General features: G+C 38.9%; 1 protein-coding gene across 2 annotated transcripts in view; it reads left to right on the plus strand.

Moving 5' to 3' along the window:
* CNTN4 (contactin 4) overlaps positions 1-20,716 on the plus strand; it is a 987,359-nt gene that overhangs the window by 654,356 nt on the left and 312,287 nt on the right. For both annotated transcript variants that reach the window (XM_027586928.2, XM_027586926.2), the window contains exon 5: positions 19,067-19,193. In XM_027586928.2, the coding sequence (XP_027442729.2) occupies positions 19,067-19,193 (127 nt within the window). The remainder of the gene's footprint in view (positions 1-19,066; positions 19,194-20,716) is intronic.

Here is a 20,716-nt window from a genome sequence, read left to right on the forward strand (position 1 = left end):
GGTGAGAATTTTTGCATCCATGTTCATCAAGGATATTGGTCTGTAGTTCTCCTTTTTGATGGGGGTCTTTGTCTGGTTTGGGATAAAGGTAATGGTGGCCTCATAAAATGAGTTTGGAACTTTGCCTTCCATTTCTATTTTTTGGAACAGTTTCAGGAGAATAGGTATTAATTCTTCTTGAAATGTCTGATAGAATTCCCCTGGGAAGCCATCTGGCCCTGGGCTTTTGTTTGTTGGGAGATTTTTGATGACTGCCTCAATTTCCTTAGTGCTTATAGGTCTGTTCAGGTTTTCTATTTCTTCCTGGTTCAATTTTGGTAGTTCATACATCTCCAGGAGTGTACCCGTTTCTTCCAGGTTGTCTAACTTGCTGGCATAGAGTTGCTCATAATATGTTCTTATAATTGTTTGTATATCTTTGGTGTTGGTTGTGATCTCTTCTCTTTCATTCATGATTTTGTTGATTTTGGTCATTTTTCTTTTTGATAAGTCTGGCCAGGGGTTTATCAATCTTGTTGATTCTTTCAAAGAACCAGCTCTTACTTTCGTTGATCTGTTCTACTGTTCTTTTGGTTTCTAGTTCATTGATTTCCACTCTGATCTTTATTATTTCTCTTCTCCTGCTGGGTTTAGGCTCTATTTGCTGTTCTTTCTCCAGCTCCTTTAGGTGTAGGGTTAGGTTGTGTATTTGAGACCTCTCGTTTCTTGAGAAAGGCTTGTATTGCTATATACTTTCCTCTTAGGACTGCCTTTGCTGTATCCCAAAGATTTTGAACAGTTGTGTTTTCATTGTCATTGGTTTCCATGAATTTTTTTAATTCTTCTTTAATTTCCTGGCTGACCCATTCATTCTTTAGTAGGATGCTCTTTAGCCTCCATGTAATTGAGTTCTTTCCGACTTTCCTCTTGTGATTGAGTTCTAGTTTCAAAGCATTGTTGTCTGAAAATATGCAGGGAATAATGCCAATCTTTTGGTACCAGTTGAGCCCTGATTTGTGACCCAGGGTCACATGGGCTCTAGAGAAGAATGTGTATTCCGTTGCTTTGGGATGGAATGTTCTGAATATGTCTGTGAAGTCCATTTGGTCCAGTGTGTCATTTAAAGTCTTTATTTCCTTGTTGATCTTTTGCTTAGATGATCTGTCCATTTCAGTCAGGGGGTTGTTAAAGTCCCCCACTATTATTCTATTGTTGTCAGTGTGTTTCTTCGCTTTTGTTATTAATTGCCTTATATAATTGGCTGCTCCCATGTTCGGGGCATAGATATTTATAATTGTTAGATCTTCTTGTTGGATAGACCCTTTAAGTAGAATAGAGTGTCCTTCCTCATCTCTTATTACAGTCTTTGTTTTAAAATCTAATTTGTCTCATATAAGGATTGCCACCCCAGCTTTCTTTTGGTGTCCATTAGCATGGTAAATGGTTTTCCACCCCCTCACTTTCAATCTGGGGGTGACTTTGGGTCTAAAATGAGTCTCTTGCAGACAGCATATTGATGGGTCTTGTTTTTTAATCCAATCTGATAGCCTGTGTCTTTTGATTGGGGCATTTAGCCCATTTACATTCAGGGTAACCATTGAAATATATGAATTTACTGTCACTGTATTGCCTGTAAGGTGACTGTTACTGTATATTGTCCCTGTTCCTTTCTGATCTTTGCTGCTTTTAGTCTCTCTCTTTTCTTAGAGGACCCCTTTCAATATTTCTTGGAGGGCTGGTTTTGTGTTTCCAAATCCCTTAGTTTTTGTTTGTCCAGGAAGCTTTTTATCTCTCCTTCTATTTTCAATGACAGCCTAGCTGGATATAGTATTCTTGGCTGCATATTTTTCTCGTTTAGTGCTCTGAAGATATCATGCCATTCCTTTCTGCCTGCCAGGTCTCTGTGAATAGTTTGTTGCCCATCTAATATTTCTACCATTGTAGGTTACATATCTCTTCTCCCGAGCTGCTTTCAGGATTTTCTCTTTGTCTCTGAGGCTCGTAAGTTTTACTGTTAGATGTCGGGGTGTTGACCTATTTTTATTGATTTTGAGAGGTGTTCTCTGTGCCTCCTGGATTTTGATGCCTGTTTCCTTCCCCACATTAGGGAAGTTCTCTGCTATTATTTGCTCCAATATACCTTCTGCCCCTCTCTCTCTTTCTTCTTCTTCTGGGATCCCAATTATTCTAATGTTGTTTTGTTTTATCGTATCGCTTATCTCTAGAATTCTGCCCTCGTGATCCTGTAGTTGTTTCTCTTTTTCTCAGCCTCCTTATTTTCCATCATTTGGTCTTCTATATCGCTGATTCTCTCTTCTGCCTCATTTATCCTAGCAGTTAGTGCCCCCATTTTTTATTCCACCTCATTAATAGCCTTTTTGATTTCAACTTGGTTAGATTTTAGTTCTTTTATTTCTCCAGAAAGGGTTTCTCTTATAACTTCCACGCTTTTTTCAAGCCCAGCTAGTATCTTTAAAGTCATGATTCTGAACTCTAGGTCCGACATCGTGCTAATCTCCATATTGAGTAGGTCCCTGGCTGATGGTAGTATCTCTTGTTCTTTTTGCTGAGGTGATTTTTTTCGTCTTGTCATTTTGTCCAGAGGAGAATAGATGAATGAGAGAACAAAATGCTAACAGGTTAACAACGTCCCCAGCAAATATACTCTATACAAATCAGAGAAGACCTGAAACCAGGGGAAAAGAAAGGGAAAGAATGAAAAAGGAAAGAGAAAATAAAGAAAGAAAAAAAATAAAAAGATTAAGAACAAAAACAGAACAATACAAAAAAACCGAGTATGATCAACTATGATCAGGCTGGTGCATAGATCAGTGCCACACACTAGATTTTGGGCATATTTTGGTCTGTTTAAAAAAAGTGCCTCCTAAAATTTTAAAGGAAGAAAGACTTATATATGTACATAATAAGGGTTGGTACAATGAAGGGATGGAAGATGACTGTAAAGATGAAAATTATAAAAGATTTTATAAAAGGAATTGATACGATAAGAAGTTGTTTTAAAAAAGAAAGAAGAAAATTAAAAAAAAAGGGGGGGGAGAATGTGATCAGGCAGGAGACTAGAACAAAGCCATACGCTAGTGATTTAGGGTATATTTTGATCTGTTAGAAGAAACTGTATCTCAAAATTTTAAAGAGAGAACAACTTATATATATATGCCAAAAATAAGGGTAATTACAGTGAAGGGATAAAATATGACTCTAAAAATGAAAAGTAAAAAATGTTTTTTTTAAAAAAGGGATTGATAAGATGTTGGTTGAAAAAGGGAAAAAGAGAAATTAAAAAAAGTTAAAAAACTTAACTTTGAAAAACTAATGAATCATGGTATGGAAAGCCATGAATTCTATGTGCAGTATTCCCCTAGCGCTGGAGTTCTTCCGTTCTCCTTGATTGGTAAACTTGGTCTTGGCTGGCTGTTCGTGCTGATCTTCGGGGGGAGGGGCCTGTTGCCGTGGTGCCCAAATGTCTTTGCGGGAGGCGGAATTGCCGCCCCCTTGTTGGTCCCAGCTAAGTCAGCTGCTCGGGTTTGCTCTCAGGAGCTTTTGTTCCCTGCAAGCTTTCCGTAGGGCTTCGGAGGATGGCAGTGAAAATGGCGGCCTCCCAATCTCCGCCCCATAGGAGGGAAGAACTCGGCACTCCGCTCCTCAGTGCGCCCCCATAGAAAAGCAGTCAGTCACTCCCGTGTCCCTGGTGTCCGGCCGCACTCCGTGCTCACCCGGCCTGTGACCGATTGTTTCTATCTCTGGCACTCAACCCCGTGTGGAGTCTCCAAACCCAGCAGATCCCTGCGGTGCGCTCCCTCCCGGGGGGAGGAAGGGGAGTCTCCCTGGATCTGCCGCTTGTTGGGTCCCTGCTGGAGGAGCAGTGGCCCGACTGGGCCGTGGATCACAGTCTATGGCAACCCCGAGCTGAGAGCCCATGCCTCGGCTCCGTCTCTGCAGCCGGCTTCCCCGCTCCGATACCTGGGAGCTCTGCTGCACTCAGGCACCCCTGCTCTTTCTGTGACCCCGGGGGTCCTGAGACCATACTGTCCCGTGAGGGTTCCACTCCCGCTTAGCCACTGAAGCGACGTCCCTCCGCGGAGCCAACTTCTAAAAGTTCTGATTTTGTGCTCCGCGGCTCTATCACTGGGCACACAGTTTATTTTAAAAGAAATTAAGATATTTAACACTGAAGATAACCCTGTAAGATTGATGCTGCTCTAAGCTTCATTTCACAAACGGGGAAGCTGGCGTACAAAGTCTAAGCAACTTGTTCAGTCACCCAGAGGTAGAGATTTGAACCCAGGCACTATTGTCAAGAGTCTTTCCTTTTCATTCCTGTACTATAAACAACTTTAGGATCTTGACATATTCTACAGAAAATAATTCTATAAGAAAACTGGGCAAGAATTGTAGTTTCCTAATTCTATTTGCATCCTTTGAGAGAGGAAAAGGAAAAAAAAAATCATACTAGTGCCAGGGCATCACAGGCCCCCTCAGGTGGATTTTTTTGTGCCTCACTTTGTCTGTAACATAACAATACAGCAATAATACCTGCTTTTGCTAATATGGGTATGAGTTGAAGAACTCTACCATGAATGTGGCAGTGCGAATAAGCACCGATAAGTGGTATAGGTGTTACCACTAACTACTTAACTCCTCTGAACGTTCCCCCTGCACACTCGACTCTGGGCACACTGGCTGCCATAGGGTGTGTGTGTGTGTGTGTGTGTTTATGTGTGTATGTGTGTATGAGTGTGAGGGGGGTGGGAGGGGAAGAAAGGAAGAAGTAAAGCAGAAAAACATTTGTTTTAAATAAACTAAGCAATTTCCCACTGCTCGGGGCTTTTGCGGTCGTCTTTGCCTTTGCCTGCAATGTTTACCTCCCAGATATCTTCACGGTTTGTACCCTCACCTCTTTCAAGTCTTGGATAAAATGTCACCTTCTCATAAAGACGTCACTGGCAACCCTGTTTAAAATTGCACTATCCTCCCTGGGCTCCTGTGCCCTTTCTTTTTTTTTTTTTTTTTAATTTTTTATTGTTATGTTAATCACCATATATTACATCATTAGTTTTTGGTGCAGTGTTCCATGATTCATTGTTTGTTCATAACACCCAGTGCTCCATGCAGAACGTGCCCTCCTCAATACCCATCACCAGGCTAACCCATCCCCCTACCCCCCTCCCCTCTAGAACCCTCAGTTTGTTTTTCAGAGTCCATCATCTCTCATGGTTCGTCTCCCCCTCTGACATACTCCCCTTTTCTTCCTCTCCTGTTATCGTCTTCTTTTTCTTTTTTCTTAAAATATGTTGCGTTATTTGTTTCAGAAGTACAGAACTGTGATTCAACAGTCTGGCACAATTCATAGCGCTCACCGTAGCACATACCCTCCCCAATGTCTATCACCCAGCCACCCCATCCCTCCCACCCCCCAACCACTCCAGTAACACTTAGTTTCTTTCCTGAGATTAAGAATTCCTCATATCAGTGAGGTCATGTGATACATGTCTTTCTCTGATTGACTTATTTCACTCAGCATAACACCCTCCAGTTCCATCCACGTCGTTGCAAATGGCAAGATCTCATTCCTTTTGATGGCTGCATAATATTCCATTGTGTATATATACCACATCTTCTTTATCCATTCATCTGTCGATGGGCATCTTGGCTCTTTCCACAGTTTTGTGCCCTTTCTTTTTACTTCATGGCATCCATCACCTTTCAACACACTATATAAATTGCTTCGAGTTTGCCTCCCCCAACCTAAGAAGTGATCAGTGTTAGGGCAGACTGTTTAGTTACTTTTCTATCTACCCTCCATGTGTTTAATATGATCTGGCATATAGTGGGAACTCCATAAAAACTTGTTGAATGAATGTAAGATGTTAACCCAGTATCCCCGGTCAGTTACATACTAATTAGTTGGTGTTTTGCTCAGATAAATAGATATTTTTGTTATAAAGGTAGATGCTCATGGTCATCCATCTCCACTCTGGAGGTCTGTGGTAAGGGATCTGAGTTTCATTTGCTAGTGAAATGAGAAGGACAGGTGGATGACTTATTCAAGGGGCTCAACAACTTAATGGACATGCTTTTTACCTTGTCTTAGGAAAGCCAAGAAAATGTTTTTTCCTCCTCTTTTGATAAGCCTGTGAATTCAAGTCAATGGCATTTTCTGCTGCCATTTATCCCTTCACAGAAAGAGTTTTCACTTTGTGTTTGCCCAAATCAGTGTGCATGCCACTTTGCCTTCTGACAGAATGACATAGAAAAGGCAGAATGCCCAATAATTAGATGCAAATTTTATGCTTGTCATTTTGAAAGGTTATGAATCCCCCTTTTATAAAGTTTTCTATAGAGGATACTTTAGGACAAAATATCCTTTCTGTACATCAATATGCTGGTAATTCTAAAAAAGAACGACTTTGTAATTTGAAAGAATTAGTAAAAAGTACAGCATATAATGAATACACTTATCCCTTCTGCTCTCTATTGAAAGGAAATAGGTTTTCACTTATTGTCTCCTGAACCAAAATTTCAAGACATAAATATTGACAAAATAGATTTTTCTCCCTTCCTAAGGGATGACCCCATTATTCTCCTCCAGTATATTTCTAGGTAAAAGTGGACCAATTCTACTGTTATCCAAAAAGTAAACTAGAGGGAACTGATGGTACTATGAAAAACATTCAACTGGTAATCAGAAAATCTGGATTCTGGTTAGAGCTCCATCATTGAGTATCTGTGTGACTTTTTGTAAACCATTTAACCTCTGAAAATCTTTAGTTTCTCATTTCAAAATGAGTTTGGATTAAAAATCTGAAGTTAAGAGGGGGGTGGTGGTTCAGTTGGTTAAGTGTCTGACTCTGGATTTCAGCTCAGATCATGACCTCAGAGTCATGAGATCGAGTCCTGTGTTGGGCTCCATGCTCAGCATGGAGTCTGCTAGAGGTTCTCTCCCTCCCCCTCTGCCCCTCCCCTGCTCACACACTCTCTCTCTCTAAAATAAATAAATAAAAACTTTTTAAAAATCTGAAGTTATGTTTGATAATACCATTCTTTTTTTATTAATTTATTTATTTGAGAGAGACAAAGAGAGAGAGCACAAGTAGGAGGTGAAGGGAGAGGGAGAAAGAACCTTAAGCAGACTCTACCCTGAGTGCAGAGTGCAGAGCCTGGTGTGGGGCTCAACCTCAAGACCCTGAGATCACAACCTGAGCTGAAACCAAGAGTCAGAGGCTTAATCAACCAAGCCACTCAGGCACCCCTTGATGGTACCATTCTTAAAATATCAGAATCTTGTTTGTTACTTGTTGGTGATAGTGCGTAGATGGCAATTACCACTGCATATCATGGTGCCACTAAATTCTTGGCCTAATCTTAGAATATGCCAGCTATTTGCCACCTATTATAAGTGAATTGTCTCTAATCTTCTCTTTCTCCATCATCAAGTGAAAAGGAATATAGGACCAGTCAGCGGGTTGTTGGTGGAGTGAGATAAGGCTTGGCAAGTGTTTTTACTTTGCACACAGCCTGGCCTTCTTATGCTCAATAATGGGTAGTTTTTATTGCTATTGTTCTACATGTCTCTAAATAGAAGACATAGGGGTTATGTTTAGAGAAAGGAAAAGTAGATTTGTAGTCTCCTAAGCATCTTTTTTTTTTTTTTCACAGCTTAACACATCACTGCCTAGTGATGTGTGGTTGGTTGTCCATTTCTAGCAGGACTTCTGGATTTGGTCAGAGAATGATGTAGGACATGGTCTGGCTTGGGTTTCCTTACCAAATTTCAATTAAAATGCCAGTGTCCCACCAAGGAGGCTCATACCCTGAAGCCAACTGCCTGCCATGAACTGCATCTCAATTTTGTCTCCTCCCCAACTTCATCAGGGACATCATGACAGCCATCTATCCTAAGCAACATATGTAAATAACCAAAGTACTTACACACCAGAAAGAGAAGCATACTAGATTCAAATTTGGTGCATCTTTCCTGTTAGAAATATGTTGTCAGAGTTTTGCTTGAACAGCTCCCAGATTACTCCCTTACATGCTTCCTAATATATATATATATATATATATATATATATATATATATATATATATATATATAGACACATTCACTATGTGCCAGATTGAAAACCTGAAACATTTAATGGAAGACAGACAAGGGGTATTTCAGCTACCAAAGAGACAGGTGCAAAGGTTCATGAATATTACTTGAGGAGCCATAGTGCATGTAACATGAAACTGCCCCCTGCAGATGTTCCATGTTCAGGTAATTTAATGTCAGGGAAGGCAATGGGGAACATAGGGTGTCATTGAGGAGATAAGAACACCAGCTATTAACCCCAGAAGGCCTTAAAACAGAGGGTCTCCAAGGAAGTGTGAAATTATCACTTAGTACAGAAGAGTCAACCTTGGTCATACTTTTGTTTAGTTGAGAATGAAAGTACTTTGATTCTGGAAGGCTCAGAGTCATAGCCTGGGAAAGAGTTCATTGTTTTTCCCAGTCACACAGAAACCTGGACAAATCTGTATTATAATATTCTTAAGACATAATAAGCAAAACATCAGGAGCCAAAGCAGATCTGTTACAATCATTTATACCTCCTATTGCAAAGAAGAATTTATCCCTGTGAACACCCCGCTCAGCTAAGGCGTAAAAGAGAGGAATTTCCAGTATTTTTATTGAAGAGCTAAAAACATGCTTTCTTTCCTTGGTTAAAAGTTCTAGTAGCCGCAATGTGCTTGAAACAGCCTACTGTGGTTGCTGACATTCTCTCAATTTTTCTTTCTTAAATGGTGGCTCTTGACTGTGGATCACCTGCATCTAAATAAACTGGGATCCACAATTCAAATGCATATGTCTGTGCCCTACCTCCAAATCTATCTATCTAATCAGAATTTTGAGGGGAAGGGGCATTTAGTCCTGTATTCATTTTAACTGGGTCTTTTTGCCCACGAAGAATATATAAAAGCACAATTATGAGCATTACCACTGTTGTAGGTTAATTATCTCTTCAAAAGGCCACCATTAAAGTGTATGGATTTCAGCTAGAAGCTAAGAGTCTGGGGAATGGACTAACATACAGTTATCTGTATTTTTTTCCAACAGGAAATAGTGTCCTGTGGTGGGGAAGGGCATGGGGAAGACATGCTTTATGGGGCTTGTCATAAGCATCCAGAAATCAGACGAAGTGGAACAGTTAGAAGGAGCAGACTTTTAGGGAGCAATTGATCATAGGAGTGACCAGGTTGAGGTAGAAGCATAAAAATGAACAGTAGCCCCAGAGGGAAGCTCTTTGCCTGCCATTTTGCTAAGTGCATTTATACACATAGGTACATTTGGAGAATTGTCAAAAGGCAATTGAAAGAAGAGAAGGAAGACCACTGACATGAATTAAGACATGGAATAAATGGTTGTATATTTTCTATGAATATAGTTTCAGTTAGGAGTCACTTAGCTACAGCTGATATAAGTTAATTCAAATTTGCCTAAATAAAAGCAATCACTAGTTCACGTATCTGGGAATCTTAGGGATAAACCTTGCTTGGAACAGACCTGATTCCAAAGCTCAAATGATGTCATCGAAACTCAGCCTCCATTCTTTAGTTTCCTATTGGCTTCCTTCAGTGTGTTAGTTCATTCTCTTTTTTTAGATTCTCTATGTGGAGGCCTTTGGAAGCTCCAGGCTTTCCCCCTCCAAGCAATCCCAGACTATAAAATGGAATTTTTTTCTAGTAGTTTTATGAAAAGCCCTGAAATAGAATCTTACCCAAACGTGCACCATATGCTTGGGAATCAATTTTCCAGGAAAATGAAATATTAATTGGCCAAGCCTGAGTTACCTACTTCTCCTAAGATAGAGGATTTTAGTCTATCCAAACCACCTAGGTTAAGAAACTAGGTCTCTTGGTTCACCAAAGAAAAAGTGGAATGCTCTTACCTTGAAGAGAGGTGATAGATTCTGGGCAGGTAAAAACCATAGATATCCACTGTATACTTATGTCACTAGGGAAATAATATTTAGTGAATTAGTGTCCCAGATATTTCACTCCAACTTCTCATACATATGCTTTTCTATATTCTTATTTATGAATATAATAAGTAGCTATCAGGAGTAAATAGTGATATATTTGAATATAAATTGAAGAATTAATTATACTGGAGCCAGTAAACTATTCTATGGGTACTGTAATAGTGAATACATGGTATAAAGCATTTACTGAGATCCATAGAATTATGCAACACAAAGAGTGAACCCTAATGTAAACTATGGACTTCAGTAATAATGTATGAGCTGGCTCATCAGTTATAACAAAGTACCTCAACTAAAGCAAGATGTTAATAATAGGAGAAATTGTTGTCAACGTCAGGTCCCTTCCTTGTCTCCATGCAGACCTTGGTTCTTGAGTTTGGCCAAGAAAGAATTCGGAGCCAAACTCTTAAGTAAGGAAGAATTTATAGCAGTTAAAGAGAAAATACACACTCAAGCAGGCCCAGAGGTGGCAACCGACCCCAGGGTTAGAGGTTAGGGGTGTCTTTTCTTTTTATGCTTGCGTGGTTTATGGGGCAAAGCTAGGAAGTTCTGACTGAGATTGCCTCCAATCAATCACCTAAGGAACTCCTCCTACGGGTCCTGGGTGGTGTCTGGGGAGGGGGAGATTGGCTTTATATGGTCCTTGTTGGAACTGTCATAGCAGCCTTCTCCTGGGTGGGGGCGGGGGCAGAGGGAGGAGTAAAATCTGCAATGTAAATATATTATAATGAAGCTATAAGTTACTTTAGGGCAGCAATTATGGGGAAGGATGCATGCATGCTCCCTGGGGACTCTTCCAGCTGTTTGTGTTCTTGGGGTGGTTGTAGATTGTCCTGCTCATATCTAGCTAACTGCGCACTACGTCATTGTAAGCAGGAGAGAAGGGATATAGGGGAACTTTATGTACTTTCTGGTCCGTAAACCTAAAATTGCTCTAAAAAATAAAGTTTATTAAGTAAAAGATAAACTTATCTGATTATCATCTGGCAGTCCCCCTAGAAAACACACCCCATGAGGGCAGGATGGTGTCTACTTTGCACACTATATGTGGTCTACCTACACTATTGATATTGGCACATCATATGGGCCAATACACTCTGATCAGAAACTGTTTGGATCAGAAATATTTGAGAATTAAGAATTTTTCTAAGTTTAGAAACAGAATATGGTCCATAAAATATACCCAGTGTTACATAACATCCCCAGCTGAGTCTGGGTCAGTACTCCATAATCAAACACATTTATAATTCTCTAGCAATATTCACACTAAGGCTATATATAACCTCACATCCCTTTAGGTCAGTTTTTGCCTCAAAATGAGTTGCAGAATATTTGCATTTGTTGAAATTTATCTTTATTTTCATAACTGGAACTTGACGTCAGAATCACCCGTGTACTTATATTTAAAGGAGTAATGGATCCATTGTTCCTGAAATGTGTCAGGATTTGGAGTCAGGGTCAGAGTAGGATGTGCTGACCCATTTCCCCTTGTTGTTCTTTGCCACCCCTAGGAATGTTTCCTTCAGCAATGCAGATTTTTTTTTCCCCCAACAGAGACAACTTCTATCTCCTCACACTTCCCACACCTCACCACCATTTCTAAGATCTGGCATTACATACAGATTAGGTCCTCATTATGTATGACACAATGTATGATGACAACAGCACTATTCTGTTCAGCAGGAAACAAAGAGTAGGAGAAGGGTTCATTTCTCATTTGGACTTTCTTTCACTTTCTGCCTTCAAACATATACCGGCTGTCTGCAGACTTGTCTGTTCCTTCCTGTTTAAAATGCTCATGAAAGGGGGTTAAAAGAAGGAAGGTGGAAGGAAGGACAGATGAAAGAAACATCTTGTCCTTTAAGCAGGCATGTCTGTCTCCTCTCATGTTTGTTTTGCCTCTGCTCTATTCAACTGAACAAGCAAATGGAATGAAGCAGATCCTTATTCAATAAAAATGCTGTGTGTTGGCTGGTGTCACACACAGGCACTTGCGTGGGGCCTTTGAACATCCCTTGCTATTTATGTTATAAAGACTAACAACACTAAATTATATTTGTAAGACAGTTTGACAGCTGTCCAGTCATCATTTCTACAATCAGTGATTCAATTTTGAAGGAATGCTCATATTCCAGAAAACCAGTTAAGAGTATTTCATTTGTTTTTGAATTACCTTAGGTGATTGTCCATACATTTTGTGAGTAATTTTCATCCACTTAGATGCTGCTGACCTTACAGTTTCTTAGCCAAAATGAATCTCCATGATTGTGAGAAAGGCTGGAGGAGAACACTCCCAGCCAGCAGGATAGAGTGGACCCTGTGTGTGTCTTTCTTAGAACACTCCGGTGGCAGAATGAATAATGTTTCTTCCCACTGGGCTTCCCCATTGATGCAGGTGCTGAGAGGGAGAAAGTAAAATATGAACGTGACTCTGGGAGCACACCTAACAAACCCATTTAGCAGAACTACTCCTTCCTTGTCCCTGGTGAAGTGGCTTTGGTCTGCAATCCAATAAGGCAACATGTTCACACTGATTACAAACATCGCATTGATGGTCTTGAATGGTCAAGGGCTCCACAGGATGCACAGTAAAAAATACAGCAGGACAAAGCCACTTTTGTTTGCATCAGGATGCTTCTGTGCATGCATAATGTAACAAACTATCTAGCTTTCAGATGTGACCCAGATGTAACTCCCATCTAAACCCACAAGCTCATGTTCTGAGCTCACACTCAAACCTTTGTATTCTCCAGTAGGTGTCCTAGAGTCTACTTCCTGAATTGAGATTGTTGCCATATAAGTGTTTCTGCCTAACACCAGGTGTTTAATCAAAGGCCTATTTGATGTCATAGGAAGACTGACTATATATCACAGTCCTGGATTCTTGACTGTTGCGGCAGCACTTCATACCTGCCATTAGGATTAAGGGCCTAAACAACCCTCAGGTGCAACACCTGGGAACTCCACAGCAATTACAATTAGAATCGAATCTGGTATTTTTAGTTTTCTAAGATGAAATCAGAGTATTGCATTTTTGTCCTTTCCCAGCAGAGTTGAGTCACTGGGTTTGCAAGAGATGAAAAATATTTCCAGCAGAAGAGAAGTGCATTGACCTAAGGGCTTTGCTAGAGACATGTGGCCTTTTACCCCATCCCACATGGGAGCTACAGAATGATCTAGCACATAGAACAAAACTCTGCAGGGTTCTTTTTCTTCATCGGTATCCTTTATTGGTTTAGGGCTGAAAGTCATCTGTACTCAATTCATAACTTAAGGTACTACTTTTCAAACTGTAGAATGCACAATAATGAACAGCAAACAGCGGTGCTGAGCTCTAGTAATTAAAATCTAGTAGGTCTGGCAGGGGCTCAAAAATCTCCCTTTCATCAAGCAACACCAGGTCAGGTGATATTGATGCAGGAGGTTTCTAGACCACACTTGAAGAAATAAGTTTAGGCATAGCTTGTTTTTTGTTTTGTTTTGTTTTGTTTTGTTTTTTGCTAAGTTGCTTTCTATGAAATATTTATCTCGAGATCCTACCTGCTGTCTGATATGGCTCAGGCCTTTAATGTCTTTCCTTCCTTTACTGGCTACCTTTTAGGATTGTTTACAGATGCCCTATTAAAAAAAGATCTACATTTAGCATTAGTGGACTTTTCCAAGCTATCCTACCCACTAGCTTGCTTCTTTATGCGTGTTGTCTTTTCCTGACCTTGCACTTGGAATGGAGATTACACTCTATACTTGCTCCACTGTACTTGATACATGGGCCTCTGCCTTGCTTCCTTGAGTACACAATCACCTGAGATTCAGTCATAGTTTTCTCTTCTCGATCTCAGAAAAACTCAGGCCACCCCCATCCATTCCCATTTCTTTTCCTAATCTGGCTTCTGGTAGCCTAACTGAGCAGCATTTTGCTTGCCTAGGGGAGAAATTTGGGGAGATGTCAAAATAGGCCCAATTAATTTAAAAAAAAAAAACAGTAAAATCATTGATCTCCTAAAGCTGCAGATAAAATAAGTGACAACTAAATGTGGAAAGGCGTTTTATTACTGTATTTCTTAGAGGGTCATTTTTTTTTAGGTAAAAGTCATTTTTGTTTCCATTACAGTTATAGTACATTTTTAGTCTGTGACCTGGGAAAATGCATTCAAGATTAAATAATCTCTTTAAATCTAAAGTTCTACAATTCTATGCATCTCTTTCAGTACTCCAAACATTTTAAGAGAAGCTCTGACACTACATTTTGTTTCTGGAACATTTACAGGAGGAAGCAAGAAGAAATTGGCTGACAAACATTGATTTTTGTCTCCCCTCAAAAATAGATTTTAAAAAGGAAAGAATCAAATGGGGAAAGGAGTTTTGAGAATCATTTGTTAAGAACAGTGTTTTCCAATAACTTTAACTATTTGTTGAACAAAGGGAGAGAAAGTTTAGGGGTAGTCTGACCTTTAACCTAAATAAATTTCTGGTCATGAAATTTCTACTCTTTTCTGAAAACCCAAAGGTTTCCCAGTCTTTGTTGAAACATGGAAGGGGGCTTTCCTAAGTTAAGGTTTTCTTTCTTCTTTTTACAAATATATGGTTTACTCAGAAACTAGTCCATGAGAATTTCTGTGATATGGAACTTGAGGGAATGCAGGTAGTATTGTAGAAGTAGGCTAGTGACCAACTGGCAGATAGTTTCCAAGCATAGGAGAACCCAGGAAATCATGATGTACCAGTATTGGCATCTGCACTAAATCCCCCAGGCTGGGGCTAGGATCAATGATCTGGAATTTGAAAGACTGTATCTGGGCTATTGGCAACCTGGCTCCTCTCTTTTTCTCTTAACCATGATTTTCAAGAATTTCCAGGAGAATGAAAAATAATTGCTTGCTGCTCCCCTGAGAGATCCCTGATAATAATGTGAGTCCATTGCCCTAACTTCTCCAAGCTAAGTGAGTCATTGGGATGATTTTTCACCCTTTTGGGAATCTACAAGTTAAAACATCAATCCGAACATCCTGTCACTTAAATGAGGTTCATTTTTTGTAAACAAAGGGTAGTGGTTACAACAAAAATGTAATGTATATCAAGTGAGGGTAAGTTATTGCTATAGGTCAGTGGATTATTGTGTCATCCTGGGGATGCCTTTGCTTTGTCACATCAGTGCCTCTTTTTTGTCACATAGAACTCTTGGGGGGTTCTCACATTTAGCTGCTGGCATTCAACTGTGAGTGTTCTAAGGAAATGTTAGCTTAGTTTCAGCATAAGTCCTGTACCTTGACAAATCCATCCATTTTCTTTTTTTTCTTTTATTACTATGTTATATTAATCACCGTACATTACCTCATTAGTTTTTGATGTAGTGTTCCATGATTCATTGTTTGTGCATAACACCCAGTGCTCCACGTGGAACGTGCCCTCTTTAATACCCGTCACCAGGCTAACCCATCCTCCCACCCAAATCCATCCATTTTCTTTGTGTGTTAGTTTTATCGTTTTCTGTTCCTGTCTGCTTGCCTCTCAGCTGTTAGTCCAAACATGTGCTAAAAAGTCCTCTAAATGTTATCAAGCAAAGGTGAATTGGTTTGACTTTGCCCAAGAGAGAAAGTTTAGGGATGTGTCTAAAGCCGGTGTTGGTTGACGTTCTGCTCTTAGGAAATGGGGAGCTAAGAACAAAAGGATCTGTATTAGTAGTTTTAAAATATTAGTGTGCAAAAGAATCACCCAAAATCAGTTAGGTTAAAGACAAATTCATGGACCCTGGATTTTTCTGGTGCAGTCCGTCTGGACTGGGATTTAGAAAAACAAGCTCTGTACTTGCTCAATCCTTGCATGATATGATTACAGTGCAGGTGGTCCACAGTCTAACTTTGAAACATACTGGATTAGTAAAACCTTGTCCTTTGTCATTTTCTGAGATGCTCCTTTACTTCTCTAGGCTGAAAATCATGGCCACCCCTCTGATTACATAGAACAAGTTACTGTGACAGAAAAAGGGTAAACTTTATCTTCTAGGCTTTACAAATGGCAAATGCAAAGTGTTTTATATGTACCTTCAAACCTTCAAGACACTTGAAAGTCACTTTGTCACTACTACACAAAGATAGAACAAACTTACTTGATGCCTCCCTCCATGTTTCATCTAAGAATGTCATTCTGAGAACTCTGTTTCACCCAGCTTCCTCAAGGTTTGAGAGAAACAAACCAACCCTTTAACTCTTTTTTTTTTTTTGTCAAAAATATTAGTATAGTAACTCTACGCTAAAGTTTTTAAAGTTAGGTTATCTGTTTTCCACACCTGCATTGCTAAACTTTCTAAAATCTCTCCCTCCATCTTTTTGAAAGCAAACAGCTCATGTTTGAAAGGCTGTGGATTTCCTTACATGAACACTGAAATACCATTCCCTTTATGCTAATGTTACTTTATAGGTAGCAAGCTTTGTTAACCAAGAGAAAATAAAAACTTTGGATGAAATGTGTTATTTATAGCAAATGCAAAGCATCGTTATTATCAATTCTTGTTACAAAATACACAGAAAAAATACCATTTTTGTTATTTAAATATGGCATGGATACATTGAGAAATAGTACAGATGTTAATCCACAGCCTCTCAGCTGCATCCTGGATAATCATTATTATGTTTTATTCTTATTTGGAATTACTAGTAATAGACTGTGTATTTCTGTATGAAATTCAAATCAGGGAACACCAATGAATTGAGATGATTGATATTATATATATATGTATGTACATAATTGTGGAATTGGGACAACAATAGAAATATTTCTCTCTTAGAGAAAAGTCTACCAAGTGCGCTGCTATGTTAGTGATCTTGATGAGTAACATTTGTTACTTAAATAGATATGCCAAAAATTCACATAATTCTTCACATTTGAATTGAGCTAATCCTTGACCACTGTTTAAATTTGTTTTTAAACTATCTATATAATTGTTGAAAATCTGGAATGTAAATATCTGGATTTTGAAGTATCTGGCTTTAAACTATGAGTGTTAAAAAAATAGATGTTTATGTACTTTAATTCTATGCTTTTGAGTTCATTGGCAGATCCTGTTTTCTTTGTTTAAGTCTCATTAATGTGAGATTTTATACATGGAGTAAGGAGAGAGGATGGTGGTGGTAATATAATTCGTGTCATCTTTGAATGCAAATTTCACATGTATGTGCATGTAAGTTCATGGGCAAATATTCAGGGGTTCTTTCCCATTCTTAACCACTATAGAACCACTGACCTAGTCCAATCCTTTTATTTTAGAGATGAGAAAATTGAGGGCTAGAGAGACTAAGTGATGGAGAGCTAGGTCATGGATTTAGTAGTTGACCCAAGGCATTGAATCTCAGTTTATGGTTTTTCTGAATTCACATCCTGTTTTTCTTACCACGAGGTCATTGGCTGTCCTTACTCCTCTATAATAAAATAGAATTCTGTTTTGTCATCTTGTCTCCTGACATTTTCTTCTATCCCAGCCTCAACATATGGATTTTTTTTAAGCCTGGGTTATAAGCCTTAAAAGAAATTACCTTACTTCCTGTCCTTCACCAAGATTCCCAAGCCAGCTTTATTCTTTTTCCTCAGTCCTGATACATCTGCATGAATTTACTCTCATCTTATCACCTATCAACAAAGGCTGGTTATAAAGGTTTTCCAGGATAGCAGTTGCAATTCACACTCTTCAAAATAATCACACCTAAGCAGGGAGTGGATTGTCAGCTCCAGGATGATATTCAGTATTAGTTTATATCATAGCCACTGGCCCTTCTCTCTGGAAATTCATCAGGCAATGCCTATGTCAGCTGATTGAATACATTAAAAATTACACACAAATAGAACAAATCCTTATAATGATCTTCTATGTATAAGCTGCCATACTTGGTATTGGTATCAGAACACACCAACTGTGTACGGTACATCATGCTCTCAAGGAGCTTACTGCCCAAAGCAGGAAAAAACAAGGTACAGATACACTTGATAGAGAAAGTTAAGTGGCTACAGGGAGATATAATTGAAGAATCATCTGGCCAAACAAAGAAGATAAAGGTTGAGGAAAGCTTTCTAGGATAAAAAAAGAAAAAGAACTTGAACTGGATTTTGAAGAATGAAAATCACTTGCATGGGTGTAGGGGGTGAGATGCATTTTGACTAATCTTTATTATGTTGTGTGTACTCTAGAAACGTGTACTCTATGCTGCTACTTCAAGTTTGGTTTGCGGATTAGTCCAGTCCTTAAACTTTATTGCTATTTTGTGATAAAGTAAGTTTCATACATCTAGTCACTGTTAATTGAGAGAAAGCATTTAGAAACTCATACATCGTTGTATACTCAAGTATCATTGAACTAGCTATAGACTAGTTTCGGTGTTACTGAATTTGTATGCTGAGTCACACATCCGACTGTATGCTCTTTCCACAAACATACCCACATATGGATCCCTAATAGGTTGGGAAAAAAAACAAGCTGGTCATTTATCAGATAATTTGGGAATCATGACTCTAGGTTGTTCTTTACTTACATAGACAATTTAAGAAACTTTTATACATATTTTAGCAGTACAGAGATGTTTCCCATTATTAATGTATTTATGAAATCATCATTGCTTGTTTCCAATTATATTATCCCATTACAGAGCAGAGAAATTTTTAACTTTGTGACATTAGACAGTCTCCCAGGATGACAGCAGCACAAGAGCTATAGAAGGCACAAAATGTAAACAAAGTAAAAGGGTGAGCAAAAGGCAGATGGAACAATAAGTAAGAGGAAAGGAAAGGGAATGTCAAGCATTCTGGAAATTGTTAATAAAAATAAGTTGTCAATATGAAATAAGAGAGTCTGTGTCTCCACTTCATTATAATCTATGAAGGATTAGTCTTCAGTGGGAAATTTCATCTAAAGGCTGAAACTAAATCTGTTGTGTATTACTATTTTTTGTTGTTGTTGTTATTTTACCACTCTTATTTTCATTTTGTTGTTTCCTGTTACTGTTCGTATTTGGAAGATGTTCTTCATTTTTGGGCATTATCTCCTCTCATTTCAGATGACTACACACTGCATGGCCCTGTTTTTATTCAAGAACCAAGTCATGTGATGTTCCCTTTGAATTCTGAGGAGAAAAAGGTGAAGCTCAACTGTGAAGTTAAAGGGAATCCAAAACCGCATATCAGGTTCGTTAATTTAAATCATATGTTTCCGTGCATACAAGTTCTGTTATTAAAATTGACAAGTACTTATAGAGTACTAATTACATAAAGATCTTTCAGACAGGCATCATAAGATACCCTGAGACACTAAAGAGATCATTGTGTTCATGAAATATTTAGTGCCCAACTTCTGTTTCTGGCTGTCCTAAGGCATTATATATCCTATTTGACCCCCTCACTGAAAGCCTAACTATTTCTTAACATATTTTTAAATCACTTTTAACATATGCATCATAGTAAGAAGTACTCAGAAGTCAAAAAATAAGTGGGTTGGGAACCCAGAGAAGAAAACTGACCCCCCTAAAAGCAGTTTTCACCTTGATGAACTATGTGAACTAGAGCCTTGGATTTTGTAGCGTAGGGTCAACCAAGAGGAGAGTCTAACATGAGAATACCTCCTAGAATAGACCTGGGACCTAAAGGCTATGTACTTAGGGTGCCTGTAACAAGAAATAAGCTTGCCTCCCCAAAGAATTGTAAAACAAAAGTAATTGCCTACTTCAAACTTTGGTGCTATGTGGTTTTAATAGAAGATGAGACACAGCTGAAAGGGGAATTAATAAATTGCCAGGTATATCTGAAGAAATCATTCAAAGGCAGCAGAAATGGAGAAAGAGAAGCAGAAGGAGAGAGGGAGAGAAAGAGAAAGCCAAAACAAAAGATTAAAAGAAAGTGTTTATATGTGTTTAATCGAAGTTCCATAAGGAAAGGCAAGGGAGAATGAGGCAGAGGCAATATTTTAAGAGAAGGTTAAGAATTTTCCAAAGCTAAATAAAAATTCCATGCTATAAGAGTGCCTGGAGGGCTCAGTCAGTGGAACATGCAACACTTTATTTCGGGGTTGTGAGTTCCAGCACCATGTTGGGTCCACATACAGATTACCTAAAAATAAAATCTTTAAAAAAAATTTAAAAAATAAAATAAATTCCAAGCTATATATTTAAGTAGCCAAATGAATTTCAAGGAGTACAAATAAAAATAAAGCCTCATCTAGAATTACTATAGTGAAACAGCAGAACACCCAAGTTGAAGACACAATCATAAAAATAGTCAAGCTTATAATATAGATAACCTTCAAATAGATGGCAGACCAGCAACTGACTTCTCAATAGTAACAAAAAATCAAGATTGAAAACAGAATCTTCGATATGCTGAGAGAGATTAACTGTCAAATTTCAATATAGCAGAAATGTTTTTTAGGAGAACAAGATAAGTGTGTTCTCAGGCATTCAGAAACTAAAGTTTAGGGCGCCTGGGTGGCTCAGTTGGTTAAGCAACTGCCTTCGGCTCAGGTCATGATCCTGGAGTCCCGGGATCGAGTCCCACATCGGGCTCCCTGCTCGGCGGGGAGTCTGCTTCTCCCTCTGACCCTCTTCCCTCTCGTGCTCTCTATCTCTCATTCTCTCTCTCTCGCAAATAAATAAAAAAATCTTAAAAAAAAATTAAAAAAAGAAACTAAAGTTTGACGCGAGCAAGGGTGCCTGGGT

Source organism: Zalophus californianus, chromosome 1, assembly GCF_009762305.2.
Source record: "Zalophus californianus isolate mZalCal1 chromosome 1, mZalCal1.pri.v2, whole genome shotgun sequence".
NCBI classification, from domain to species: Eukaryota; Metazoa; Chordata; class Mammalia; order Carnivora; family Otariidae; genus Zalophus; species Zalophus californianus.